The sequence below is a fragment of the Propithecus coquereli genome, unplaced genomic scaffold (genome assembly GCF_000956105.1).
Source record: "Propithecus coquereli isolate 6110/MARCELLA unplaced genomic scaffold, Pcoq_1.0 Scaffold714, whole genome shotgun sequence".
In the NCBI taxonomy this organism is placed as follows: Eukaryota; Metazoa; Chordata; class Mammalia; order Primates; family Indriidae; genus Propithecus; species Propithecus coquereli.
Genome location: NW_012153219.1, coordinates 229999 through 257846, shown reverse-complemented (window position 1 = coordinate 257846; position 27848 = coordinate 229999). Strand labels below are relative to the sequence as shown.

The 27848-nt window shown below is 47.0% G+C and overlaps 2 protein-coding genes across 2 annotated transcripts in view; one reads left to right on the top strand and one right to left on the bottom strand.

The window, feature by feature from the left end:
• Positions 1-22303, top strand: part of EFTUD2 (elongation factor Tu GTP binding domain containing 2) — a 38786-nt gene extending 16483 nt beyond the window's left edge. Inside the window, exons 5-28 of the mRNA XM_012661505.1 lie at positions 347-422; positions 935-1000; positions 1764-1799; positions 3272-3362; positions 4263-4345; positions 6374-6540; positions 7907-8031; positions 11318-11381; positions 11767-11857; positions 13257-13392; positions 13808-13935; positions 14993-15186; positions 15849-15960; positions 16367-16507; positions 17147-17248; positions 18524-18606; positions 18906-18992; positions 19204-19330; positions 19535-19622; positions 20258-20376; positions 20541-20635; positions 21142-21295; positions 21446-21553; positions 21841-22303. Coding sequence (XP_012516959.1) covers positions 347-422; positions 935-1000; positions 1764-1799; positions 3272-3362; positions 4263-4345; positions 6374-6540; positions 7907-8031; positions 11318-11381; positions 11767-11857; positions 13257-13392; positions 13808-13935; positions 14993-15186; positions 15849-15960; positions 16367-16507; positions 17147-17248; positions 18524-18606; positions 18906-18992; positions 19204-19330; positions 19535-19622; positions 20258-20376; positions 20541-20635; positions 21142-21295; positions 21446-21553; positions 21841-21936 — 2569 coding nt within the window. The 3' untranslated portion in view covers positions 21937-22303. The remainder of the gene's footprint in view (positions 1-346; positions 423-934; positions 1001-1763; positions 1800-3271; positions 3363-4262; positions 4346-6373; positions 6541-7906; positions 8032-11317; positions 11382-11766; positions 11858-13256; positions 13393-13807; positions 13936-14992; positions 15187-15848; positions 15961-16366; positions 16508-17146; positions 17249-18523; positions 18607-18905; positions 18993-19203; positions 19331-19534; positions 19623-20257; positions 20377-20540; positions 20636-21141; positions 21296-21445; positions 21554-21840) is intronic.
• Positions 22304-22758: 455 nt separating this feature from the next.
• Positions 22759-24432, bottom strand: HIGD1B (HIG1 hypoxia inducible domain family, member 1B). Its single transcript, XM_012661506.1, has 3 exons — positions 24262-24432; positions 23511-23645; positions 22759-22873 (listed from the first exon to the last, which is right to left on the bottom strand). Exons 1-3 carry the CDS (start codon positions 24359-24361, stop codon positions 22809-22811), a joined length of 300 nt encoding a protein of 99 aa, XP_012516960.1. The 5' UTR covers positions 24362-24432; the 3' UTR covers positions 22759-22808.
• Positions 24433-27848: the final 3416 nt, after the last annotated feature.

The window sequence follows — 27848 nt, the reverse complement described above, 5'->3', positions numbered from 1 at the left end:
CCTCCCAGAGAGCTAGGATTACAGGCATGAGCCATCGCGCCCGGCCTCAGCCTGAAGATTTTTAAAGGGACAGTACTCATGTATATGTGTTAGTTCACGTATTATGTTTTTTCTTCTTTTTTACTCCCATGATATTTCATTGAAATGGTCACATTACCTCATGGGTAAGTCTGTTCCATTCCCAAAGTCAGAGCGGTGTAAACACAGACATTCATGTCTGCCTCTGAGCATTCTCCAGTTGGTCTGAAAGTTGTTCCCACCTGAAAATACCTGAAATGCTTTTGAACCACTCCCCGTTTGAAAGCTTTTGCCAGAGTCCCTTTTCTCTTTTCTTTTCTCCTTTCAGTTTCTTGGCGGATCTGATGGATAACTCGGAGCTCATCAGAAATGTGACCCTTTGTGGCCATCTCCACCATGGCAAGGTGAGAGAACTTTTGGCTACTTGGAACAGGAGTTCTCTTTGTTCCTGCTCATGTCTTGGGCCTTCAAGAGTCACAGAGGTTGAGGTTTGAGGTCATAAGGCTAGACTTCCTGACTTCCTGACTCTGGGCGGGAGGGAGCCTCCATGCCTATTATAAAACTGTGCTGTGAAATTCTAGCTTTTCCTGAGTGGCATGTGGATTGGAGCCTGTTTTTAAAGCCGCTTGTATGACTGAGCCTTGTGTCTACATCTGGACAGAAGGAGGAAAATTGAGCCTCACTCTGATTTTTATAAGTTTTCATTTCCTGGTGGATGCTTGTCCGAGAAAGATTTCATCTTTCATTTGAAAATAATCCTGTGGCTTCAGCATTAATACTTTGCTGTCCCATCATCCTCCTTGCTCTCCTCTTCCTCTTCTTATTCCTAAATTACATGGTGCATTGGGAGCTCGGGGGTGGGCACAGGAAATTTTCCTCTGTGGTGGGCAGGTCTTAACTGTCTCTTCCCTTTCAGACGTGTTTTGTAGATTGTTTAATCGAGCAGACTCACCCAGAAATCAGAAAGCGCTATGACCAAGATGTGAGTAGAACTTCTGCTGAGGGTTTAGGAGGAACCATTGCGAATATGTAGGGATGTCTCTCTCCTTCCCCTTCCTTCACCATTCCCACTCTCTTTATAAATAATGACACCTACGGAATGAGGCTTTATGATTGTAATCTCTATTAATAGGCTGTAGGAAAATAATTTCAACTTTCTCAGAAGTATAGAGAATATTAACCTGTATTATTTTTGGATGATCTGTTTTGCACTTGGGATCCCACCTCTGTTAGGAAATATCCTGACATTTATTTCCCGTCATAGTATTAATAGCCTGCTCTATAAATATAATACAATTGTACCTTGTTTTCATGGTAAATTTAAATGCCCTTGAATGAGGCCAACTGTGGCTGTAAGTCTCAGTGCAATAAATGTCCAATCTCTGCCAGATTGACTGTTTAGACATGTTGGCATGAAGGCTAGCATGTGTCTCCTTTTACCACTCCGAGAATTCGGTGCATTTGATTGGATTTAGCTCTCCAGCTATACCTAGTCTTCATTGACCTTCCCCTGCCCGGCCCCCCCCCCCCAGAAAAACCCCAAAACCTCTACACATCCAGGAGCATTTCCAGCTGGGAGGGTCTCATTGTCTGCAATTGCTGTGGGGACACCCTGCTGTGTTTAATCTATTCTCCTCCTTAGACAGAAATCCTTGAGCTGGGAGGTGGTGAGGGAAGGTGATTGATGGTTCATTTGTGGGAAAGGAGTCTGAATTCAGGTGGTCACGACAGTTAATTTTTTTCAGCTGTGCTATACTGACATCCTCTTCACAGAGCAAGAGGTAAGTATGCCTTCGGAAATCAGATTGTTGCCCACACCAGACCAACTAGTAATAGTTTTGCAGGGAACATAGGGAGGCTTTATGACAGCACTTTGGTCCATCCCCACCCCTCTGTACCCCACTGCCCCACACGCTTTATCTCCCAGCTTCTCCCAGTCATCCCAGGATTGTAACTCCAAAGAAAACTAGGTAGGCAAGATGTAGGGGGAGGGGGCCCTCCTGTCCTTGACTGGATTTAATTTGGACAAATAGGGCAAATACTAATAGATGATGTCTACATTTATGCTATAAGTGATACAGAAGCTCAGTGTGGTTTTTAAAATGACATCATCTGTAAAATCTGTAAGATGACTCCATCCATGTGATGATCTCTTTCTAAGAGTAGCTTCTCTTTGAGAATGGGTTCATGGGTCTCTGTGCTTCTCTTTGTCTTTCCCTTTGGAACTTCATCCCTTCCTTCTGACCCCTGTCTTTCCCTTCTCTTCTTTAGTTCTTTTTTTTTCTTTTTGAGACAGGATCTAGCTCTGTCGCCTGGGCTAGAGTGCAGTGCCATCATCATAGCTGACTGCAACCTCCAACTCTCAAACTCCTGGGCTCAAGCCATCCTCCTGCCTCAGCCTCCCAAGTAGCTGGGACCACAGGCACACACCACCACACCCACTAATTTTCTGTTTTTCTGTAGAGATAAAGTCTCTCTACATTGTTCAGGCTGGTCTCAAACTCCTGGCCTCCAGTAATCCTCCTGTCTTGGCCTCTCAAAGTGCTAGAATTACAAGCGTGAGCCACCACGCCTAGCCTCTCTTCTTTATTTCTGTCCTTTTTCCCTAAATAACAACACGGAAGACTCAATTACATAAGTTTGGTCAACTGTAGGACCTTGAAACAGTGCTGGCATATGATAGGCAATCAGTGAATGTTAGCTAATATATTTCTATGTTTGGAGTTTTTTGTTTTGTTTTTGTGGAGTTTTTTTTTAGAGACAGGATCTTGCTCTGTCACCCAGGCTAGAGCGTGGTAACGCGATCATAGCTCACTGCCCTCAAGCTGTTTGGAGTTTTTTAAATATTTATTTCCTATTATAGCTTTTATAATACTTCTTTAAAAAAAAAACAAAAAAAACTAAAATGCCCCAGATTGTTTCTTTTTACTTTTAAGATGCTCAGCTTTTTTGTTTCCAACATGTGAGGAGGATAAGATTCTAGGACCCTGGATTCTCTGTTAAGGTTTAATACTGCTTTGCTTGCTTTTTCATTTCAATTTTTTTTACATTTGAACCAAACGCCCCCAGAAATGCTGTCTGGCACCAAGATATTTCATCTTCAAGGTCATGATGGTTGAGTCCTAGATAAAAATCAGCCCACTACAAGAAGAGACATTAGTGTAATTTACCAGCAATTGACAAGCCCCAAGAGCAGAATGAACCCCTCTTGCATAGGAACAAGCCTTGACCACTGTCTCTTTGTGCCTTTCAGAGAGGTGTTGGCATCAAGAGCACTCCTGTGACAGTGGTCTTGCCAGATACCAAAGGAAAATCTTATCTATTCAATATCATGGACACCCCAGGTAGGACATTCTTTGACTTTTTACTATCAGAACCTTGTCCTGTTGGGTATTTGTGCTTCCACTTTCCAGAGCAGAAAGCACAAACCAGACATCCTTGTTTTTACATTTCCTTCACCTTCATTGAGACAGTTTTCATTTTTAACTCTCTCCTTTAGTTAATTAGCAAGCAGCCATGCTCCAGGCCTCCTATTTACTTCTCTTTATTCTCCTCTAGAATATTTAAATTTTAGGGAATCCTAATTCATTTATTCATTTCCCACCTGTGTCAGGCCCCATGCTAGCTGCTGGGGTGATAAAGGTGAGTCAGACTTGGTCCCTGGCCTTGACATGCTCAGGCCTTTGAAGGAGGCTCGTGGACATGTAGATTAGTGTGGGGGCAGCACCTCTTGCCCTGTGGATGACTCTTTCTTTTATGGAAAGGACCAACTTGGGGCAGAGTTTTTAAAAACTCTGGAAAATTTGGGATTTTGGCTGATTTGCCTTCATTGCACCATCAGGTGCCCAGTGCCCTGATACCTCCCAGCCCCTGTCCCCGAACTTCCTTGGACAGCACACTGTGCTCTAGACCTGCCTTTGCCCCTTCTTCTGTCCCCAGCTTGTCTTATGTCCCATAGAACTCTGGTCACTGCTGATTAGACTGAGTGGTGTGTGAGTGTGAACTCATTATGCCCTCCTGGGTAAAACACTTGCCTCTTTTTATGCATGGAGGCCTCCTGTATAAAAGTGTAATCCAAGGATGTGACTCTACTGAGGGGAATTTATACACTGCAGGGAGCTGTGGGGGTTGGAGTAGGGATATTTGGGGGTTCATAAGCTTTGCAGTGCCCCTCCAATCACCCTACAAGTGAGTTGTACCTCATCCTGCACCAAATGGCAACTTACTTTGTATCTCCTTTTCAGGACATGTGAATTTTTCTGATGAGGTCACAGCTGGCTTGCGCATCTCAGACGGAGTGGTCCTTTTCATCGATGCTGCTGAGGGGGTGAGTCAGACTCAACTCTCTTAGAACCTCTTCCACTGTTATTCCCTCCCACCCGCCACCCCTCAACGACAATGCCCAGAGACTGAGATAGCTGGGAGCCAGAGAACGTGAAAGACTGTGGGATTAAGGCTCAGAATTGCTATGAAGTTAGGGCAGTAAATGAAGTTCAAAATTAATTTTCATCCTGAGTCCCCTTGCTCCCTGCCCAGTGAAGCGCAAAATGATAAGACCCATTGTCATTCAGGAAACACAAAGATAAAACGACATGTGTAAATAAAAGGGAGGGAGGAGAGTATATTCATATAAATGGATTTTAAATGTTAATGAGTTTTTCTAAGAGATTGAAGTTAAAAAGGTGTCTAATATTTCTTGATTGAAAGGTTGAGTTGGCTGACCTCACTCGTGTTGTCATTGGTGAGATGGCCAGCAGAGGGAGCCAGAATTATCCTTTTTTTTAATTGATTTTTCATTTTGGAATAATTTAAAACTTAGCAAAAAGTTGCAAGAATAGTACAAGGAACTTGCCCTCATTTGCTGTGTAATTTTCTTTCTGTACACGTGTGTGTGTGTGTGTATTTTCCCTGTGAACCATTTTACAGTAAGAAATTTCAGAATGGATTTTCTAAGAATAAGGACATTCCTTTTTTTAACTGTAGTACAGTTCCCAAAAATCAGGAAATTTAACATTAATGCAATACTATTGTAGAGAGCTTTTCTACAGACCTTATTTAGTCTAATTGTACCAGTAATGTCCTTAACAGGATTTTTCCCCTAATCCAGAGTAGTTTAGTTTTCATGACTCTCCAGTTTTCATTTCTCTTTGAATTGAAGCTGTTCTTAGCCTTTCTGGATCTCTTATGACATTGGCACTTTTGAAGAGTACAGGGCATTTATTTTGTAGAATATCTTTCAATTTGGGTTTGTCTAATATTTCCTCATGATTAGCTCAGGTTATTTTTGGCAGGAATGCTACATAAGTAAAGCTGTGTTCTTACTAGTCCATCACATTGGAAGATACGTGATGTCACCTTATCCCATAATTTGTGATGTTAACTTTGATTACTTGTTTAAGGTGGGTCAGCCAGGTTTCTCCAGTGTAAAGTTACCATTTTCCTCTTTGTTATAAATAATTTGTGGGGAGATACTTTGAGTCTATACATACATTCTGGTTTTTTATCTACCAATTTTATCATTCGTTGATGATTCTTGGCTTATTCCTGTGATAATTGCAAATGGCAATTTTTCTAACTCTTCATATTTCTTATGTATTTATTGGTTGGAATTCTATGGTAAAGAAGAGCTTTCCCTTCTCCCCCATTTGCTTATTTATTATCAGTATGGATACATGGATGTTTATTTTATTCAGTGGGTTATAATCCGTTACTATCCTTATGTGTTGTGGGGCTCTAGTTATCCCAGATTTGGCTAGCAAGAGCTCCTTTGTCCTTTGAGATGTCTCATCTTTGCGTTTCCTTACTTTCAGGCACAAAATGTTCTGTACATATCTTTCCCTGCCCTAATCCTGGAATCAGCCATTTCCTCAAGAAGCTCTCACTTCTGATAGTGGGGACTGGTATTTAGAAACAAAGATCCGAGAGTGCTCATTGCTACTAGGGTTCAGTGCTTATAGGCCCTTTCACTGAGCCTAGCTAGGTCATATTCATTTCCACATATCTGTAACTATTTCTGCACTTGTGTAGTAAAAATCATTCGTTCATCCTAACAACCCCAATCCCATTTCAGCACCACAGGTCCTTCCGAGCCTTCCTAGTTCCTTCTCTAGCACTGACAAACCTGACTCCCAGCATCATCATTCATGTGTTTATTTCTCAGTCCTGCAAAGTGTCCTCTTAAAGTTCCTGCATCTGCCTTCAGACAGGGTGCTCTTTGCTTCCACCCGACAACATCTCCCCAAGTCCTCTTTCCCCCTCAGGCTTCATATTTTAAAATATCGTCCTCTTTGGCTCTGCTCTGGACTTTCCACATTCTTTGTTCTTATCACCACCTTCTGAGCCTTGTGTTTCTCAGGTGATGCTGAACACAGAGCGGCTGATCAAGCACGCAGTGCAGGAGAGGCTGGCGGTCACTGTGTGCATCAACAAGATTGACCGTCTGATCCTGGAGCTGAAGCTGCCTCCGACTGATGCTTACTACAAGCTGCGCCACATTGTGGATGAGGTCAATGGATTAATAAGGTGTGAGGCCCCTGGGAGTAGACTTCCTGTCCTCAGAGACTCTGGTTTTTATAAATCTTAATTTTAACCCTGAATACCTCTGGGAGTAACTCTGATTATTTCTTGGCATGTGTTGATAAGCTTATTGGACAAAGCTAGAGGAATATTCTGGATCTCTACACGGATTGACTCTACAGACTTGGCCTCATTAACTCTGTGCTCTAACAACTTGTGCAACTTAACACATCTTCAGTTTAGTGTTGTGCTCGATACCGTGGGTTCCAGATCAGTCCCATCTTCACCACATACCAACCATGTGTTTCTGCTTCTGTAAAAAAGGAATTATAGTAGTACTTGCCTAATGGGATGTTGCAAGAAATTAAATGGAGATTTGATGTAACGCACTTGACACCGTGTTTACCATAAGGCAACTGATTACTGAGGAATGTTACCTATTATCTTACTATTGACACAGAGTAAGGAAATTAAGAAATTGTTTACTGTGTTCCTGTGGATGTACCTGCTTCTCAGCAAGATCAATTTAGGGCTCACATTAATAAGTATGAGTGATGGTTAGGACACCTTAGAATACAGTGTCAAAGTGGCTTCAAAGCAAAGGTGAAATATATCTTAAAGACAGTCTTGGCCAGGTGCAGTGGCTCACACCTGTAATCCCAGTTACTTGGGAGGCTGAGGCAGGAGGATCGCTTGAGCCCGCCGTTTGAGGTTGCAGTGAGCTGTGATGATGCTCACCATACCCAGCTAATTTTTCTATTTTTTGTAGAGATGGCGGGGGTTCTTGCTCTTGCTCAGGCTGGTCTTGAACTCCTGGCCTCAAGTGATCCTCCTGCTTCAGCCTCCAAAATCTGCATGGTTTTAAGATTCCATGTTTTAACATGAATTTATAAAACAAAGCCAACCAAAGCAGAATGGGGACGAATAGGGCAGTGAGATGGAGAGCAGAGTTGCTTTTCTTCTTTTTGTCTCTCTGGCTTTTTTCTTTTTAGTGGTGTTCATGTCTGTTTGTATTTGTGAAATTGAGATTTCTCTCCAGTGTATTTCTGTCTTATCACATTCGATTCATTTCCTGTGTTCCAAGGTCTTTGTCTGTATCCTCCAGGTTTCCCCTTGTCTGTCTGGTACAGTTAACTTTTCCAAGATTGTGCAGAATGTTCCCAGCTCTAGGAAGTCAACTTGTTACTGGGAATTAGGGAACAACTCCATCATGTCACTTCCTTGGACCAGGCTGTTGGCAAAACTGAGTGTCTTATGCAAGCCCCTCTGGAGGGCTGGAGAGACGCTGTGCCAGAGTTCCTGCCCTCCGCCTTGGCAGTGTGTCAGGGCTGCTGCACAGCCTGGCACTGTGCTCACCACGTCTCTGTTTCAGCATGTATTCCACTGATGAGAACCTGATCCTGTCGCCACTCCTGGGCAACGTCTGCTTCTCCAGCTCCCAGTACAGCATCTGCTTCACGCTGGGCTCCTTTGCCAAGATCTACGCCGACACCTTCGGTAAGCACTGGCTGGCAGCCTGTCTCGCCAGCCTCTCCAGAGTAGCGTGTGCCTTTCCGGCTCAATGGCTCCGAACTTGGCTTTGTGTCAGAGCACCCTGCTGGAGGAGCGTTTTATCACTTGTTATCACATTTGGGGCTCTTTTTGGCCTTTAGACCCTTTCTGCAGGCTAGATGGTCTCTAAATAACAGAAAAATAAAAGTGACTAGGAGGAACTGGGAGAAGAGGGAGCTCATTTGAGGAATAAAAATCTCTCCCGGAGTGAGACAGATTTGTAAACTAGGAATTATTTGTGCCCACAAAACACTTTCAGACCTCCCCCTCAGAGGTGGACTCTCTCAGTGTTTACGCTTCTGGCCGTCTTTGCAGCCGTATCTGTGCACACATAGAACTTGTCTCGGACTCACAGTCAGCACGTGCATGCCCCCGTTGGCATGCCCAGTCGAATGATTTTATGGGTTCCTAGAGCCTCCACACCAGATCCCTAGGACCAGCCTCCCAACCCCAGGGGCTCCCTGGCTCTCCATCTCTCTGCCTTCCCAGTTACCTCACATTCCAGCAGGAATAGTGTACTGAGAGTCGTGTGCATGTCAAATGCTGCACTTAGAGGGGAGTCATTGTTACCCTCATTTTTGGAGCTGAGGAGACAGGCTCTGTGAGAGTCTCACAACTGGCAGGCGGTGGAATCCCAGCATTTCTTTTCTTGCTGGTCGGTTGTCCTGCTGAACCCTTGATGTGGATCCATTTGCTCTTGTGAAAAACTGGGCAATTAAAACTCAGTCCTTTTTAAAAAATCTTTCATACATGCTCATTGTAGAAAAGTAGAAAATACAGTAAAATTTAGTCAAGAAGTCAAAATTCACCTATAACTTCCGTACCATAACCACTGGTCACATTTGGTGACAATTCCCTCTTTTTCTATTTATTATGTTACATAAATGAGATCATATTATATACGTAAACACACATACACAATTGACCCTTGACTAACGTGGGGGTTAGGGGTGCTGACCTCCCTTCACAGTCGAAAATCCACGTATAACTTTAGTCTGCAAAAACTTAACTACTTATAGCCTACTGTTGACCTGAAGCCCTTACTGATAACATAAATAGTTGATTAACACATTTTATATGTATTATGTACTATACTCTTACAATAAAGTAAGCTAGAGAAAAGAAAATTTTACTAAGAAAATCATAAAGAAGAGAAAATATATTTGCTGTTTATTAAGTGGAGGTGGTTCACCATGAAGGTCTTCATCCTCATCATCTTCACATTGAGTAGGCTGAGGAGGAGGACCAAGAGGGCTGGTCTTGCTGTCTCGGGGTGGCAGAGACAGAAGAAAATTCTTATGTAGGTGGATTCGCGCACTTCAAACCCATGTTGTTCAAGGGTCAACTGTATATATATATATATATATATATATATATATCCTGTGTTTTCATTCAGCCTTGGATTACTGACCATTTTCCTGTCATTATATGTATATTTTAGTATACATGAAATATATATATACTGGGTAGATATGGGTAGATGAACAATAAATGAAATTCATTTCAACAGGGTTCCAGTAGAAGTTTATATATTTTTCGGTGCCCTTTGTATCAGCATGTGAAGCAAAATCCAAGACACTTTCTGTAATTGTTATGTAAAGATGATTCAATTTCTGATTGAAAATGGCCCTCAGCCTTGGGAGATATTGTTAGTCATCCTTTGAACCCACTGTCAGTTTATGAAGGAGCCAGCAGTGGGCTCCAACATCATTATCATGAAAAGCCACGTTTGGGCTTCTAGAAAGTCAGCACTGAAGGAAAGCATTGAGTCCTTCCCCTTCGTTTTACATATGGGGAAACTATGCCCATGGTCACAGAACTTATCGAGAATTGGGACTAGAATCCATTTATACCATACTGCCAAAATTATACCATGTCCTCTTGCTAGGAATACAATACAGGTCATGATGAATAATCTCTGACTTCTAGGAACTTCATCCAGTGGGTGGGCGGAATCGCAGAGTGATGAATGGCAATGTAGGGTGGTAGTGTGAGCTGAGTGCCAGGTAGCTGCCATAGGCAGGTAGAGCTGAGAGAATTCAGAGGCAGGGGACAGCTACAATGGCCTAGGGGTCAGAGAAGGAGATGGGGCTTAGGTAAGTGGAGAGTAGGGAGCCAGGAATTCCAGACTCGCAGGGTTGGAAGAGGAGGAATGGAGGCAGGTGGCATTGGTCATGGCCTGTTCAGGTAATAATAGACTGTTTCACCAAGGAGAAAAGTTCAAGTAAAAACTGCTGGTGGGCTAGGTTGGGACCATATTGAGGAGGGTTTGGCATGCCAGATTAAGGAATTTAAACCTTATCCTATAGGCAGTTAGCTTTTTAACATTGGGGTGGGTGTTATCTGCAAACTAATGAAAGACCAGAGGGAGGATGGAATGCAGGAAGGGCCACCTGTTCAGACATCTTTGCCAATATTTAGATACAGCATTATGAGTATTGGATTAGTATTATCTCTGGGCAAAGAGGAGATGGATTTGAGAGATTCATTCATTCTTTCAGTAAGTATTTATCAAACCTCTCTAATGTGCTAGGCCCCATTCTTGTGAGTACAGAGAAGTTCAGTCCCGTGATTATAAGTCCAGTGATTAAACTGGGTGGTAAGTGCAGTAATAGAGGAGATAAAAGGTACTGTGGTTCACAGAGAGAAGAAAGTTTCAGGAAAGTTTCCCCACTAATAATGGGGAAGAAAGGGAGAATTTGGTAATTAACAAAATGAGGAAGAAAAAGATTCTGAGCTTGGGCAAGATGCCAGCGTAGCCTTACTGATGGAGATAGGAAAGGCTGAGGGGGGCGGGGCTTTAGGGGAAAGGTGATGCATTCCCTTTATGCCATCTGAGGTGAAAGGGAACCATCTGACTTCTGGGTAGAAATATCCAGGAGGTAGTTGGTGATGTTAGTGTTCTAGTTGAATGTTACAGGAGCTCTTGACTTAGAAGATCTTGGAGTTTAAAAGCCATGGTTGATGGGTTCAGTGTGACTAGAATTAGCAGTTGCAGTCAACCTAGGTTCTCCTTTTGGCTCCAGCACAGCCTTGCCGGCCTTGGGCTAATCCTGTCTTTTGTGCCTCAGTGTCCCTGTCTGTTTGCCTGCCTGGCTAGAAGGAAATGTCTGGGCCCTGGAATGGAAGGTGCTAGAATTCCTCAGCTCTGAACCACTTGTTCAGACACCTCAAGCAGAATTTTGAACAATACTTTGCTAGGTAGCTTATAATTGTGTGGCTTCTCCTATAGGTGACATTAATTACCAGGAATTTGCTAAAAGACTCTGGGGTGACATCTACTTCAACCCTAAGACGTAAGTAGAGTGTGGGACATGACTCCAGAGGGGTGGTCCATTTTCCCAGTAAGCAAGGAGAGATAGGAAAAGAGTTCCCGAGATTAAAAACTTACTTTTTTCTTAGACATAAACTACCATCTTTCCTCCCCTAAAAGGGTTGGCATCCTAAGTTCAAATTGGGTGAGAGGCTATTTCTCCTGAGGTCTTTACAGCTCAGCTCAGGCATGCAGGAGGGTCATAACTATGTGTCCTCTCAGGAATCTGTGTTTGGAAACTTTACGATCATGCTCACATTCCTCCTCCGGCTCCTGCTCAGATTCAGAACTTAAGCAACAGTCCCTTGGGGTCAGTGACACTGCCTTTTCCCTCCTGGATCACTCAGAATTCTTCTTTTTCTCTTTAGGCGAAAGTTCACAAAAAAGGCCCCAACCAGCAGCTCTCAGAGGAGCTTTGTGGAGTTTATCTTGGAGCCACTTTATAAGATCCTTGCTCAGGTGAGTGTCAGGCCACCAGGTTCAGATCTGCTCTTCTGAGCACACGTGGAAAAGCTGGTGAACTCAGGCTTCCCTGTGCCCCTAAACCTGCTCAGATTGACATTACTAAGTATGAGGGTGGTTGGTCACCAGTTGTTTATTAAGTAATCTTCTGGATCTCAAACACTACACACTCCAAGTGCTGTTGAAATCTGAGGAAAGGGAGAAGGTACAAAAGAAGGAAAGAAAAAGAAGGCATAACCTAGAGAAAGTTTGGGGACAGATATTGACTGTTCAGAAGAATGTGACACTGTAGAACTAGTCAAATCAGTTATGAGAATTCAACTTACAGATGTAATTGTGAAAGTCTTCCGTGTTATCTGTATCAATAAAGATGATTATTATAGCAATGTTTATAATAGGAAAAGAAAAAAACTGGAAATAGGTTAAATGTTTATCAATTAATTATTTTCATCAGTCTGATTAAATGAATTATAGTACATCTATAAAATGAAGTATTTTGCAGCCATTAAAGGAATGACTGTATGAATGTTTTCTCCTGACTGTTCTGGGCACGTGTGTACTAGAATGTGATGTTTGTCAGGTTGAAAGGACACATCAGGAAGTGGTAAGGATTTAGTTAAAGTTGTAGAATACTGTGAAGGAAAGAATGTAACGTTATGTTTATATGAATTTGCCCTACCTAAAAAACAGGACTACGACTAAAAGGGTAAAAATGTCGTCTGGGAATTTTCAGACCTTTCTTCCAAGACAGTAATAAAATATGCAGGTGTTTAATAAGCACTGTACACAATGGACACACATACACAAAATGTGTGTGGCCATTCCAGCTGACAAAACAGCAAAACATAGCAACAAGACAAAATAACGACTTAAATTTATTAGTGCTGAAAACACTTAGTATCGCATGTCAGACTGGAAGGGATTAATAAAAGAAATTTATAGAACCTGCTGCAGTAGAGACCCTGAGTCTGCTGAGGATGATTTAGCTTGGCCCTGTCCCCATAGGACGGTCTGCTAGGTGACCTTTTTTGGTTCCTTCCAGTGCAATGATGCTCTAAATCTGAGAAGTCTAATTACAGAGGGGTGAGGGATTTCCTCAGTGGGGTGAGATGCTGCTTTTCAGACGCCAGGGGGCAGCACTGACAGTGATCAATCTGAGTGCTTAGCTTATTGGCTGGTATGGGGATTTACCCCAAGTCAGCTTCTCCCAGGTTTGATATGAAGGGTTGGTACCAGAGACACCACTGAAACTAAACTGCTGTCCGTGCCAAGAGTTCTCTCTGTGGAAAAGAACCTTGTGCAGGAGCTCTTCAAATTGCCCTTTGGCCTTCTCTTGTCCTCTAGCACCACAACTGGGGCTATCACTACAGCTGAGTGGTGTCTGGTACCCTTACAGGTTGTGGGTGATGTGGACACCAGCCTCCCGAGGACCCTGGACGAGCTTGGCATCCACCTGACCAAGGAGGAGCTGAAGTTGAACATCCGCCCCCTGCTCAGGCTGGTCTGCAAAAAGTTCTTTGGCGAGTTCACAGGTAATAAAAAGCTCATGGCCCCTTAACACTATTTAGGAATTGTTCTAAGTAGATCTGGAAAGACGAGATGGGATGCTTATTTAGCTCAATGCAAGTGTTCAGTAAATGCTTATATTCAATAAAAGTTCATGGATTGATATATTTTAAGGTTTTTGTCAGCTGAGTTCCAAGGAATCTCATACCACTGAGACCTGCTTATTGCTGTTTTCTGACATCAGTGTGACTCCAAGTCTTTTAGCAGCATACTCCCAGGAAACAGGCTATCACTTGCCCCTGGAATCATAGTGCCATAGCTTTTAAAGCTAAAGATCAATCCCCTCACTTTTAGCTTTCTGACCGTCATGAGTGGATCAATAACTCTGGCTCACTGCTCCCTGTGAGCATACAGTAATGGCTTTCTCTTCTCCCTCCACAGGCTTTGTGGACATGTGTGTGCAGCATATTCCTTCTCCAAAGGTGGGCGCCAAGTCCAAGATTGAGCACACCTACACTGGTGGAGTAGACTCTGACCTTGGCGAGGCCATGAGCGACTGTGACCCTGATGTAAGAGAATGTGGCCCCCTGGCTCTCTGAGTTTTGTCCCCTCCTGCATAAGGATGCTGATATCTGGTCACAGGAGTGATGCCTTCTTCCCTGTCCTTGCACGTGAGCGTGGGCAGGGGAAGGCCTAAATTCAAAGCCTGATGTTGCCACTATTAGTGGTATGACCCTGGGAGCGTTACTTGTGCTTTCTGAATCTCAAGGTCTTGGTCTGTTAATATGAGGACAATAATATGTGAGTGGATGTAAGTGGTTGTTACGAGAATTAAAGAAGATTAAGGAAGTTTTATAGCCAGGTGCAGTGGCTCACACCTGTAATCCTAGCACTCTGGGAGGCCGAGGAGGGAAGATCACTTGAGCTCAGGAGTTCGAGACCAGCCTGAGCAAGAGTGAGACCCCATCTCTACTAAAAATAGAAAAGATTAGCCAGGTGTCCTGGTGGGAGCCTATAGTCCCAGCTAGTTGGGAGGCTGGGGCAAGAAGATCACCTGAGCCCGGGAGTTTGAGGTTGCAGTGAGCTGTGATGATGCCACTGCACTGTAGCCAGCGTGACAGAGTGAAACTCTGTCTCAAAAAAAATTTAAGAAAGGAAGTATTTTGGTTATATTTAGCATGTTGCCTGGCAGATAGTAAAGATTCAACAAATGGTAGCTAATCTTGTCAGTCCTGGCTTTTAAAAACATCTTTCCCAGCCATTCCTTAGGCAATCTAGTTTCTTGTTATAAACGTACAACAAGGTAGAATTATGAATTACATCTTCAGAGGAAATTTGGGGCAAGTAATCTTGTCAGCAGTGCCAATCTGCCATCCTCAACCTGTCTCTCTTCCCCAATGCCCTCATCCTTCCAGAAAAAGAGAATTTTTCTTGCTATGCCTGTGTCTCCTGTTAATTCTCCTTAGAGAGAAGGAGTAGAACATGGTTAGGAATTTTCCCGGGAGATTGCCACATCTTGCTCTAGCTTCTCATACAGCTCATGCCATTCTGTCAAAGGAGGTGGGGACAGTGGTGCTTCCCCAGAGGGTAGATGTGGTTGAAGGTGTACTCTCTCCCCCCCTCCAGGGTCCCCTGATGTGCCATACTACTAAGATGTACAGCACAGATGATGGAGTTCAATTTCATGCCTTTGGCCGGGTGCTGAGTGGCACCATCCATGCTGGGCAGCCTGTGAAGGTGCTAGGGGAGAACTACACCCTGGAGGATGAGGAAGACTCCCAGATATGCACCGTGGGCCGCCTTTGGATCTCTGTGGCCAGGTACTGCTAATCAGAGCCTTGCCCTCTATCCTGGACCTGCCCCCAGGGAGCTGGAAGGGGTGGTCCTCCTTGAAGACATAGTAGCTGCCTGGCTCTGTGCAATAGAGGGTAATATGACCCTCCCTCAAGAGATCTTTTGACTTACAGTTCTCACTATTCAAGGTCGCTAGGGCCAAAAGGCAGCTACTATTGGGATAACGCCAAAAGCTGTGCCTTTGCATTTTGGGTGGTTTGTATAAACTTGTAGCAGGATTTTCATTTTTACTCATCTTACTCTTTTCATTTCCTCATCTGTGTTCTCTTTTAAGTCTTAACCTTTGCGTTTCTTCCCAAAAGAAATTTCCCCACCTCCACTGTCTATTCTTTGACCAAGATAGAAGGCTTCTCCGGATCCCTTGTAGCAGAGTTAAGCTTAACTTAGGTCTCAGGGCTACGTGTCAGTTAGTTTATAAGTTTGGCATCTCAGTAGGCAAGATAAACCAAGGCAGTCCTGTTCCCTAATGTGGCTCCTCTGCCTCAGTGACAGCACCTTTTCCCTCCTCCACATCCACCCTGTTTGCTAAAAGCCGGAAGAATGTTGAAGAGCTAGGAGAGTTGAAGCGTTTTCTGGGGTGCTTTTGCTCTGCCTAAGTTCCACTGCTGCTTATTGGATGTTGCTGCAGGTACCACATTGAGGTGAACCGTGTTCCTGCTGGCAACTGGGTTCTGATTGAAGGTGTTGATCAACCAATTGTGAAGACAGCGACCATAACTGAACCCCGAGGCAATGAGGAGGTAGCGTTTCTGAAGAGGCCAACTGGTTTGACTGAAGCTAGAGGGTCACAAGGACACACAGGCGCAACAAGCAGCAGAACCTGCAGAGGACTGTCCGGTCACTGCCACTCCCTGGTTCCAGGCCCGAACATGGGCTCAGCCTTCTGGATCTGACCCTGCTGGGTTGTCTCTCTGCTCAGCTCAGATGCTAGGAATTAGGAGGAGTGCCCCTTTTTCTTTTCCTTCCCTCTTTGTTCTGCCAGAATACATGGGAATAAATGGCCCTTCAGGCTGCCCCCACATGTCACCACAGCTCCTGGTTGGGGGATCCAATAGTCTGATCTCAGCAGGTCCCCAGACCTTACCCCTGCACCTTCTTTGCCTACTCATGCCAGATGCCCTCACTCCCCCGCATTTTGGATCTCAGGCTCAGATTTTCCGGCCCTTGAAGTTCAATACCACATCTGTTATCAAGATTGCTGTGGAGCCAGTCAACCCCTCAGAGCTGCCCAAGATGCTCGATGGTCTGCGCAAGGTCAACAAGAGCTATCCATCCCTCACCACCAAGGTATGCCCGTCACCTGCAGAAGTTGCCGGGCCCTGTTTCCCCAGCTAACTGGTCTGTGCCCCGTGCCACTTCGTGTCCCTCAGGTGTCCCTGATTTGTTGCTTCTGGCAACCTATGTCAGCAGCACTCCCAGCCTGTTGCTATCATTCGAAGGCAGGACAAGACCCGTGCTTGTGTGTGTGTGTTTTTCCCAAATATATTTGGATAGGAGAAGTTCATTTCTTAGAGAGTGCACTTTGAGTTGATTTTCCAGAAAAGACGGACGGAAAAGTGAGTTACTCTGATACTTATACACTCTTAAGCCTGCCAGCATGCCTTTCTGAGTAGCTGGCCAGAGGGGCTAAAGGGCTATTTTGTGTCCATGGACATAGGACTGGGTTTTCCTCCTAAATGGCTAAGATGGGAATTAAATCCTTGACCTCACACCCAGTGGCACTATGCTGGGTGGTCCTGGTGTCTTGAAGACTGACTCACAGGTAGATGCTCCCCACTGAACCTTCTTGAAGAGGCTAGAACAGATGCTAAGCAGTTGCTATTTCTGATAGGCACCTTCTCTTGGGTTCTAGCCTTGATTTTGTTTGTATCTGCTGTTGCTGGCAAAAGAGTCCAAGATGCGATCACCAGGGCTGTTGTGTTTTAGGTGGAAGAGTCTGGTGAGCATGTGATCCTGGGTACCGGGGAGCTCTACCTGGACTGTGTGATGCACGATTTGCGGAAGATGTACTCGGAGATAGACATCAAGGTAGAGCGTTACCTGGCCAGGAGCTGGGTGCTCAGCTCCAGACCAGTTTTTACCTGTGACGAAACCCTTGATTCCCCTGGAAGTTCCATGGGAAGAAAAGGTGCACTAGAGGAGATATGTTTGTAAAAAGCATGATCTGTCGCTCTTTGTATGGGAAGGTTTTTGAGAACTCCTTTTCCCTGTTCTGCTGGGTTATTTTCAGTGTCATATGTTTAAAATCAAGCCTCCCAAGGCAAAGTTATTCTTGGTCCTTTGTTAGGAAAATAATTGCACAATTAACTCATCTGTGATGATGAGGGCTCAGAGTGGATGTGTTCAAGGAGAGAGTGAGGGCCAGGCATGGTGGCTCACACCTGTAATCCTAGCACTCTGGGAGGCCAAGGAGGGATGATTGCTTGAGCTCTGGAGTTCGAGACCAGCCTGAACAAGAGTGAGACCCTGTCTCTACCAAAAATAGAAAAATTAGCCGGGCATGGTGGTGTGCATGCCTGTAGTCCCAGCTGCTCAGGAGGCTGAGGCAGGAGGATTGCTTGAGCTCAGGAGTTTGGGGTTGCGGTGAGCTATGGTGATGCCCATGGACTCTGGCCTGAGCGAGACAGAGCGAGACTCCATGTCAAAAAAAGAAAAAAAACAGGTGGGACTGGCTCTCCTGGATTCATTGTCAAGCCTTGATATAGCCCCTCAGTTAAACCATGCGTTGCTTGGCCTCCATCTCCCAGTTGAGACACACATTTTCTCCAAGGCCCTGTGGCACTGGGACAAGTACCCTCAATGCAAGACTCTCCTACTGATGTGCCCAGGACTGGTGCTAGAGAAACACTGGGTTTCCCTGGCAGCAGGCCGTGTGGGGGTGTCAGGGAGGAGCTGCACTCCCAGGCATTAGGGGTTGAGGATGGAACAGGTGCTTGCTACCAGGGCTGTGGCGCCAGCTCTGTCTGAGCTACAGGCATCGTGCCAGGAATGGTGGTGGACAGTTGAACGCATGGTGAAGGCTACCTTACAAGACTATAATTAAAGCCCTCATTTGATACCCCACTTACTCTTGGCTCAGGAATATAATTTCTTTACTACGCTAAGCTTTCTCAGTCTTTTTAGTGACAGTATGGACAGCTCTTTTAAACTGCTGCTGTACTTGTCACTTCTGCTGATTAAGGCAGATGGGGTTTTCACAGAGGTAGTGTCAAAGGAGCTTCAGAATTCCCTTAGGTAGAAGGTTGTCCTTCCAACAAAATTAGACCTCGCTTCAACAATTTATTAATATTTTCTGTTTCCCAGGTGGCTGACCCAGTTGTCACGTTTTGTGAGACGGTGGTGGAAACATCCTCTCTCAAGTGCTTTGCTGAAACACCCAATAAGAAGTAAGCTGGGAGCACAGTGTCCCTGGGGCTGACAGCCTCAAGGACACTCCCCCTAGCCCCCAACTCCAGCCCAGCCACAGCACTGTGGAAAAAGAGACCTCTAAGTCTAAACCTTGCTTTTTAAAGACTGGTCGATTCAAACGAAAGGAAACAGAAGATGACCCCTTTTTGCTCTACCCTACCCCTGTGGCTTTCCCTGCTGTCGCTGGCTCAGCTGTCTACTGTGTTACCCTTTCCTTAGGATGTCCCTTCTGCTAGTCCTGTTAACCCTCGTCATCACCCATTTCCATTCTGACTAGGAACAAGATCACCATGATTGCTGAGCCTCTTGAGAAGGGCCTCGCGGAGGACATAGAGAACGAGGTGGTCCAGATCACGTGGAACAGGTGAGAACATGGCTCTGATGCCAGGGCTGAAGGCCGATGGGGATGGCATGACTTACCTGCTAGCTCTCTAATACCACAGATCCCTGGAAAGCATTTGTGTCTCCCCGCTTTGCTGTCCTGGGCACAGTGTGGGTAGGATGAGGGACTGTGGCCCCAGGAGCCAGCAGTCACAGAGCAGTCTGCTACCTCCATTTTCCCCTCCTTTCCCCAGGAAGAAGCTGGGAGAGTTCTTCCAGACCAAGTACGACTGGGATCTGCTGGCTGCCCGTTCCATCTGGGCTTTTGGCCCAGATGCCACTGGCCCCAACATCCTAGTGGATGATACTCTGCCTTCTGAGGTACAGTGGAACTGATGGGAACCATGTGGCAGTGTCCTAGCTCTCGAGTGGAAGAAACTACAAAGAGTTCTTCTTTTCCCAAAAGTGTTTTTTGTCCTCTGGTAAAGGAGAATATCCCCTTACAGGTGTTCTGTATTCTCCTTCCTCTAAACTCTTCCGCTGTTGTCAGGGTGACTGCTAAGGAGGCCTCATGTTTCTGTGCAGGTGGATAAAGCCCTCCTTGGCTCAGTGAAAGACAGCATCGTTCAAGGTTTCCAGTGGGGAACCAGGGAGGGGCCCCTCTGCGATGAGTGTAAGTCCACCAGCGCCTCCCCCAGCCTGGTCCTCGAGGGTCCCTGCACCTGGGCGTGTGGGTTGGGGTGGGCTGACTGTCTTTGGGACCTCGCAGAGGAATCAGCATGGGCCACACAGGGCCATCCCATGACCTGGGCCAGCTTCCCATCTCTTTCCCTGTCCTGGTACCTCTGTTTGGTACATCCTGGAAATGTAAGTCATTTCTAGATTGGCATTTGCTCCTCATTCCTGAGAAGGATCTGGCTTTGGCTGTGTTTGAGGAAGGATATCAAGAAGATGATGAGATGGGAGTAGTTTATAGGCCCTGATTGGACTTCATGGCACTAAATGTGCAATTCCTAGAATTCCTACACCAAGAAAATTTAATGATCTGCAGAAGATGCACATAAACTTCTAGGAAAGCTCTATGTGTCTGAGCGTGGTCTGAAGCAACACTAAGGACATGTGCTTAACTTCTGGCCTCGGTGCCCCAGGCCTGCCTTGTTTGATTAGAACAGCTACCTCCAGTGTAATTTTATACCATGTCTCTTGGGGCTGCAAGACAGCTGCAGTGAGCAGGAGACTCTGCTCTGCCATGGCCGGGTGACGAGCCCCAGCACCTTTCCTCAGCCAGCTGCCCCATCTCCTTTGCAGTGATTCGGAACGTCAAGTTTAAGATCCTAGATGCAGTGGTTGCCCAGGAGCCCCTGCACCGGGGCGGGGGCCAAATCATCCCCACGGCCAGGAGAGTCGTCTACTCTGCCTTCCTTATGGTAAGAGTGGGGCGGTAGGGGACTCTGCCTCCCTGGACAGGGAGCGAAGTGGAAGACAAGTTTTGGGGGCCTGAAGACTACAGTGCCTCAGCCTTCCCTCCATCGAGGGTCTTGCTCCTCTGCCTTCCCCCGCTGAGGAGCCCTTTCTTCCTGCTCTGTTGCAGGCCACTCCTCGTCTCATGGAGCCTTACTACTTTGTAGAGGTCCAGGCCCCTGCAGATTGTGTCTCTGCGGTTTATACTGTCCTGGCCAGGCGCAGGTGAGCAGCCGCAGGCATGTTGGGGACAGTGCTAAGACAGTAGCGAACCAAGAAGCACCTCGCTCCTGCCAGCAGGAGAGATTGGCCTCCCCCACCCTCTCCACGCCAGAAACTCAGTGAGCTGGTTTTCCAGAAGGAAGTAGGAAGGGAATGAGGCAATCCCCATCTTTTATACAGATTAAAATTTGAGATTTCTTCCTGGGTCCCCTCCTCAGAGAGCTGCTGTGGGAAGTGCTGAGGCAAGTCAGCAGTGGGGATGTCTGTAGGCCTTGTCCCGTCACTGTTTACCCTCCTGTCATGTGCCCAGAGCTTGCTGCCCCTTGACTATACAGGGAATTGTGTTGAGACCCCCAAGCCTTTTCTGCTATCTGTAGGGCATTCTTAGTTATTCTTTCTTTGATGGTAACTCTGGGCTGGGATGCATTTGGGGGCAGCAAAAGCCATATTGCCACTTGGCTTTTGGCCTCTGTATGACTAGGGACTCAGCCTTTGTTTTTTTGTCTCAGGGGGCACGTGACTCAGGACGCACCTATCCCAGGCTCCCCTCTCTACACCATCAAAGCTTTCATCCCGGCCATCGACTCTTTTGGCTTTGAGACCGATCTGCGGACTCATACCCAGGGACAAGCCTTTTCCTTGTCTGTCTTCCACCATTGGCAGGTGAGAAAACAGTGCGGGCTGATCCTCTTCTGGCCTGTTGCCCTTTCAAGCCCCCCGTGAGACATGCAGCATCCTGGAGAAGAGTCCTGCTTCTGGGCCTGAGACCTCTGGGAAGCTGCCTGGGCCATCAGAAATCCCTTTGCCTTTCAGATTGTACCTGGTGATCCTCTGGACAAGAGCATTGTCATTCGTCCCTTGGAGCCACAGCCCGCTCCTCACCTGGCCCGGGAATTCATGATCAAAACCCGTCGAAGGAAGGTATGTGTCCCTCAGACCTATTGCCATCCCTCAACCCCTGGGGCTCCCAGCAGGAGCTGGAGCTCTCTTTACGTCTTCCCAAGGGACCTTTTTCCAATGTAGAGATTTGCTATCTGTACACTCCTTGGGCAGCCAGACCTGGGGCCCACTCTGGCTGGGGAAGGAAGGCCTTCTCCTCCGATGTGATGATACCCTAAAGGCAGGGCTTCTGAAACAGCCCCACCTAAGCTTCAGCCAGGCACCAACCAGATAGGGCTCACTCTTGCATGTGCCCTCCTTCTCTGCAGGGCCTCAGTGAAGATGTGAGCATCAGCAAGTTCTTCGACGATCCTATGTTGCTGGAGCTCGCCAAACAGGACGTTGTGCTCAATTACCCCATGTGAGTGAGGGACTCCCGGCAGGTCCCGCTCCCTACAGTGGACTGCAGTTCTTGGACTTGAAACTGAGACCTGGTGGGACTCGGCCTTCCTGTTGTCAGCGAGTATCTGGGAGTTGCTGTTGCCATCTTGAACAACCCACAAACCTCCAGCTCAGAACCCCAGTGAGGGAGGAGCGTTTGGCCTCCTGCTTCTTTCTGTGGCCTCTGCCTGGCTCCATTCCCAGGGAACAGAGTGGAGCTTGGGCTCAGGGAAAGGGAAGGAGATGAAACAAAACCCCAAGGGGTCCTGTCTTGGGGATTTACATGGAATTTTATTTTTTACATGTTTGACCTTAGCCATGGTTCGTAAGTGAACAGAACATTCTGACTTCTGCCTTGCTCTGCTTCTTTCATCCCCCTCGCCCTGTCTAGTCCTGGCGCTTACATTCTGAATATATGTCACCTCCCAGAAGGCTTTATTGCCTCTGCTCCCAGCTGCAGCCTGCTTCCTGCCTAGGTCCCCAGGGAAGCAGCCTGTGGTAGGAGGAACGCATGCAGTGTTCCCATGAGCATCGAGGCCCTTCCACTGCCCTCGCCCTCGCACTCCCACTCCATGCTGCTTGTGGGTGGGACCTGAGCTAGCATTGTTGGGTTCCTGGGATCAGAGGTCTACATGCCACCTCCTTGGGAAACTGCTGCCCCTTGCCCTGGAATTGGGGGCCAGAGCGCTGATTGCCAGCTGTTTGCTCCAGGTCCTCTCCCCAGCCACCACCAGCCCCTTACTCTGTTCTCCCCCCATGAAGAAGAGCCTGTTGATTTTCCTAAAAACTACTTTATTGGGAGCATTCCAGGGATTGGTTTAGGGGGCATCTGACTGCCCCAGATCCTATAGGAGACCTACTTCTCTCCAGCATCGTGTCCTGTCCTCTTGACATAATCTTTGTACATCGTGTACACAGCACCTGTGTGAGGGAAAGGAGAAAAAAGCCCCTTGGCATTGAACCCTTCACCTGTCCTGGCTCTCCCAGGTGTCCACCTCCAGCTGCTCCCTCGAGACTCCCGCTTCCCCGCTTATCTTTCTGCCCCAGGTCCCAACAGCTGCTCCAAGCATCTGACCACACAGCCTGGGGAACAACCCATCTGACAGTTCACGAAGCACGTTCATGTACATTATATATGCGTGAGAAACCTCACAGCAACCTGTGAAGTAGGCCAGCCAGGGGTGGTTATCGTCATGTCACACACAAGGAAACAGGCTTAGTGAGAGGGCTTTGTCCACTGTCACACAGCACCTGGCTGTCTGCTTTTTGATCCAGAGGGGAAGAGAAATTCAGTATATGTTCTGCTACTTGATTTTCTCACCTCTAGAGCAAACTGTCCTGAAACACTGGGCACCATCCCCACAGGCCTGGGATAGGAGACGAAACAGGGAACCCTAAAAATGTCTCAGTATTGGGGCTTCACCAAGGATTTGATATAGACCCTAGTGTAGGGAACAGGGACTTAAGTCGTGGTCCTTTTAGCTGGCAGAAGTCAAAGCCAGACTGACTTTGCCAGATCGGTTTTGCCCTCATTCTCTGACCCCACCAAACTACTCACCTAACATGATCGCACCCACAGCACAGGCCTGCGCTGCCACGCGGGTGTGAATCAGGTGTATGGACATCTTGGTGGAGCCCCGAGCCTTCAGCCGGTAAATCCTGTACGCTGCTACCACCAAGCAGCCACCTAAGCCTGTGGTCAGAGAACATGACCCCTGGGCCACAGCCACCAAGCACAGTGCTGCCTGATGAGCGATTCCTCACTAGTCAGGCACCTGGAGAAACAGCTGCTTTCATGCATCTTTGTGGAACAGTGCGGTGGGGGGCAGGGAAGTCGGAATAGTGAGTTGTTTCCCTTCAATGTCATTTTTAAGTGACTGCCTCCTCCAATGATGCCCCTCCCCCATATACAAATAGCCCATCGTCATTCCTGCCCCCGCCTCCACTCTGCTCTGGGCCCTGCTCCAACCGCCGCTGGCTCTGGATCCTGGTACAGCTGTTCTACTTTCCCAGGGCCTGGAAGAAGGAAGCCCTGGAGGACCCCAAACTGCCCCTCTGACCCTTCCCATCCTGGCTCTGATATTGGTGCCCCAAGTTTCCCCATATCCCAGGTACTCAGTGGGCCACCATGTCCACCCATCCAAACTCATTTCATTGTAAGGGTTTGTCCCTTGGCACCTTCTCCACTGGTTCCCTTGTTCAGTGGGTAGGACCACTTGAGTTCTCTGACTCTGCTTCATTCTTTGAAAGCACCAGGAGACATGATGTCTCAGGCCTCCTCCCCTCCCGTCTTTCCATTCTCCACTCACCTACAGGCACCAGCGGAGATTCCCGGGTCTTCCTCAGGAACTTCTCAGACACGCTGTCCTCGCCCTCAGATGGCACCCACCAGCCTTTGTTAGCGGACATAATCCTGGGCCCAGATGTTAATAGCTGGGGCTCCTCGGCTTCTGCCTAGTCCTAGTAGGAGGCACCCTACAGTTAAGAACTGCGATTCTCAGTCTGGCGTGGAAAGGAGGGGGTTACCTGCTAAGACCCTCCCTTACCCTGCCAAGCACAGCCTCTTCTTGAAAAGATGTCCTTCCCAGGTGTCCTGTCTCAGGGGGCTGGACCACTAGTGGCATTTCCCCATTTTATCTTCCTAACATCTGCCTCCTCCCCAGCCCATTTCGACTTCACTGTCTCCTCTGCTTCCCCTTCCCCCATCTGCATCCTTGTGGGTGTGATCCTTGGGCCAAGAAAAACAGCTGGAAAAATCCACATACGAGGATGGGAGAAACAGTCCTTGAGCCTTGTGGCCTTGGGTCTGTGAAGGTTGCTCCCTAGGGAGCCAGAACCATCCCAGACAATGTTATAACACTGGCTACCAAGGCGCCAGAGCCAGAGACTTGAATGATCTGACATGAGTTTGTGTATAGCTTAGCCTATATTTTGCACATTAATACTAAAGGAACAAATTCTGTTTCCTGAGCTGCTACCCTGTTTCCAGGTCCCTCTTTTTCTAGGTTCTTCACAATTACCAACCTGCTAACTCTATCCCTGGGCTGGAAACCCTATCGCTCCACTTGCTAACCCCTATAAATGTCTGCTCTGATCACAAACTAGACAGTGTCCCAGAATCCCAGTCCTCAGACCCGGGGTTCTGCCAGTAGGATGCCTTCTAAGTCTGACCATGACACAAACAATCCCTGCTTGAGACAACTGCCCTATTCCTAGTTGGCCTTCCTCCTCTGCTGGAGGAGCAATGACGGGTAGCCCCACTGGCCCTTGGCATGCTGGTGCTTACCCTAGGAGATGACTAGAAAGTAGAGAGCAAGCGGCCGGGCCGGGGCTCAGCGTCTGCTGTTTTGAACTGGCTAAGAGCTGTTGATGGAGCTGCCACTATGGGGTCAGGGAAGCAGCGACTTGGGCTTTATGGCGACTTTGAAGTCAGAGATGGAGAGGGGAGGAGATAGGACAGGGCATCGGTCTTAACCCCCCATCTGCTGAGTTCCAGGCCAGAGCTCCAGGCGCTAGAAACTAATGAAAGGCCAGAGGTAGGGGAGCTCCTAACTAGATTCAGTCTTCTATTTTCCATGGCCATAAGTGGCTGGGTCAGAGACAGGCTTGATGTGGAGAACTGAGAGAGAGATATTGAAGCAAGGATGGGCAGAGACTCTGGGTTCTCCCCCAAGTTATACTGCCTTGGATACATTTTGGGGGGGGCGGGGGGAGACCAGGTCTCTGTTGCCCAGGCTGGAGTGCAGTGTCCCAATCATAGTTCACTGCAGACTCAAGTGGTCCTGCCTCAATCTCCCAAGTAGCTGGGACTACAGGCATGTGCCACCACACTCAGCTTTTTAGAAAATTTTTTTGTAGAAGCCAGGTGTGGTGGCTCACATCTGTAATCCTAGCACTCAGGGAGGCTGTGGCGGGAGGATTGCTTGAGCTCAGGAGTTTGAGACCAGCCTAAGCAAGAGCGAGACCCCGTCTCTACTAAAAGTAGAAAAACTAGCCAGTTGACATGGTGCGAGCCTATAGTCCCAACTACTGGGGGTGCTGAGGCAGGAGGATCGCTTGAGCCCAGGAGTTTGAGGTTGCTGTGAGCTATAATGACACCATTGGACTCCACCACTGAGACTCTGTCTCAAAAAAAAAAAGGAAATTGAACCCCCCTCCAATAAATTTTTTTTTTTTTTTAGAGATGGGATCTCACTATATTGCCCAGGCTAGTCTTAAACTCCTGGCCTCAAGCAATTCTTCCACCTCGGCCTCCCAAAGTGCTGGGATTACAGGTGTGAGCCACCCTGCCTGGCCCAGATACGCTTATGAACAATGTGGGATATAAACAAAATACCCTAGTTGTGAGAGACAGGCTCCCTGTTCTTAGTGTTGATCTCTTCAAAGATGCTTTCCAGACCAGGGAGATTTATCCAAGAGTTAAAACAAAACTGGACTGACTTTCCTCATGTCTCCAGAGCTCTGTATACCATCTGTGGGGCCAATGCTCACTCAGGTTGCAGGGATGACGATGACTGGCATTGGCACTATTCTGTACTCGAGATTCATATTTCAGACCTCTCAACTATTCTATATGGTAAGTAGCAGTTTGTTCACAAAGGAATTGACCTTCAGAGAAGCTAAATGGCTTGTCTGAGGATACACAGCTAGTAAGTGGCAGTTTCATGATCTGAACCCAGGTCTAGCTGGCTCCAGTTTGCACTCTTGACTGCAATACCAACCTCCAGGGAGCCAGCCGGACTGAAACCTTCCTCACCAGACTCTTGATTAGGAGAAGAAAAAGTATTTGCTAGGCAAGTGGGAAAAGATAGGGTGCACCAGCAGTGAGAGTCCCACTCCATCCCAAGGCTTTGTTCCTTCCCTAGACGACTCAGCCCCATGTATCTGTCCTAGAGGGGCTTTTTCAGCACTGGAAATTTGTCCAGCAGCTGATGTCCTTCTTCGCTCCCCAACACTCACTGCTTTAGGAAGAAACCCAGGGTCACAGCAACTCCCCAGGGCCTTCCCATATCCCTAGCGTCCATGGGAACTCTCCTCCCAGCCTTTCACACACGCCCTCCCGTGCTGCCTCTCCAGTTCCCAACAGAGGCCTGAATTCTCAAGAGATGGATTGTATATGCCCTCACTGGTCTGGGCCACAGTGGCGGGATGAAAATGTCTGTGTGAGGTGGCGGGAATCAGGATCAACTCCAAGTTCTTTGAAGAACAGGGACCAAGCTACGGAGAGTGAAGTTCAGCTTCTTCCTACTGAGATCATGTTGACGCTCGCACAGCCTGCCAGCCCCAAACTGAGAAATGATAATAATTGCTATGATTTACTGAGTACCTTCTATGGGCTAACTGCTTTATGTAGATTACCCCTTACAATAACTATGGGGTAGGTACTATTATTATCCCCATTTCACACATGAAAAACTGAGGCTCTGTTTAATATCTTGCCCAAGGTCAGTAAGTGACAGAAAAAGGTCCAGAATTCTAACCACTCCTAAAATTAAATCTCACTGCTCTGGACTAACCTGGGAGAAGTTGTGTAAAGTGGAGGGGAAATCTTAAAATAGAAAAAATATAAGCCGAGTCAGTGGCTCCTGCCTGTAATCCCAGCTACTCAGGAGGGTCGTTTGAGCCCAGGAGTTCCAGGCTGTAGTGAGCTACGATCGTGCCACTGCTGCACTCCAGCCTGGGTGACAGCCAGACCCCATCTCTAAGAGAAAAGAAAGTTGCTTTTTTTCTTTTTATTTCAAAACCTTCTGAGAACATACAGTAACTAAAACTTCAAGGAACAGATTTCTGTGGAGTCCTGCTTTAGTAAACACAGAAGATAAAATTATGATAGCATCATTTTTGTTAAGAAGCCAAGTCTTTCTTTTTTTTTTTGAGACAGAGTCTCACTCTCTTG

Coding starts and splice junctions, on each gene's coding strand:
- HIGD1B (XM_012661506.1), bottom strand. CDS start 24,361: ATGTCCGCTAACAAAGGCTGGTGGGTGCCATCTGAGGGCGAGGACAGC. Junction 23,646..24,261: donor ATCTCCGCTGGTGCCTGTAG/GTGAGTGGAGAA, acceptor CTCTGACCACAG/GCTTAGGTGGCTGCTTGGTG. Junction 22,874..23,510: donor TGTGGGTGCGATCATGTTAG/GTGAGTAGTTTG, acceptor TCCCTCACACAG/GTGCTGTGTACACGATGTAC.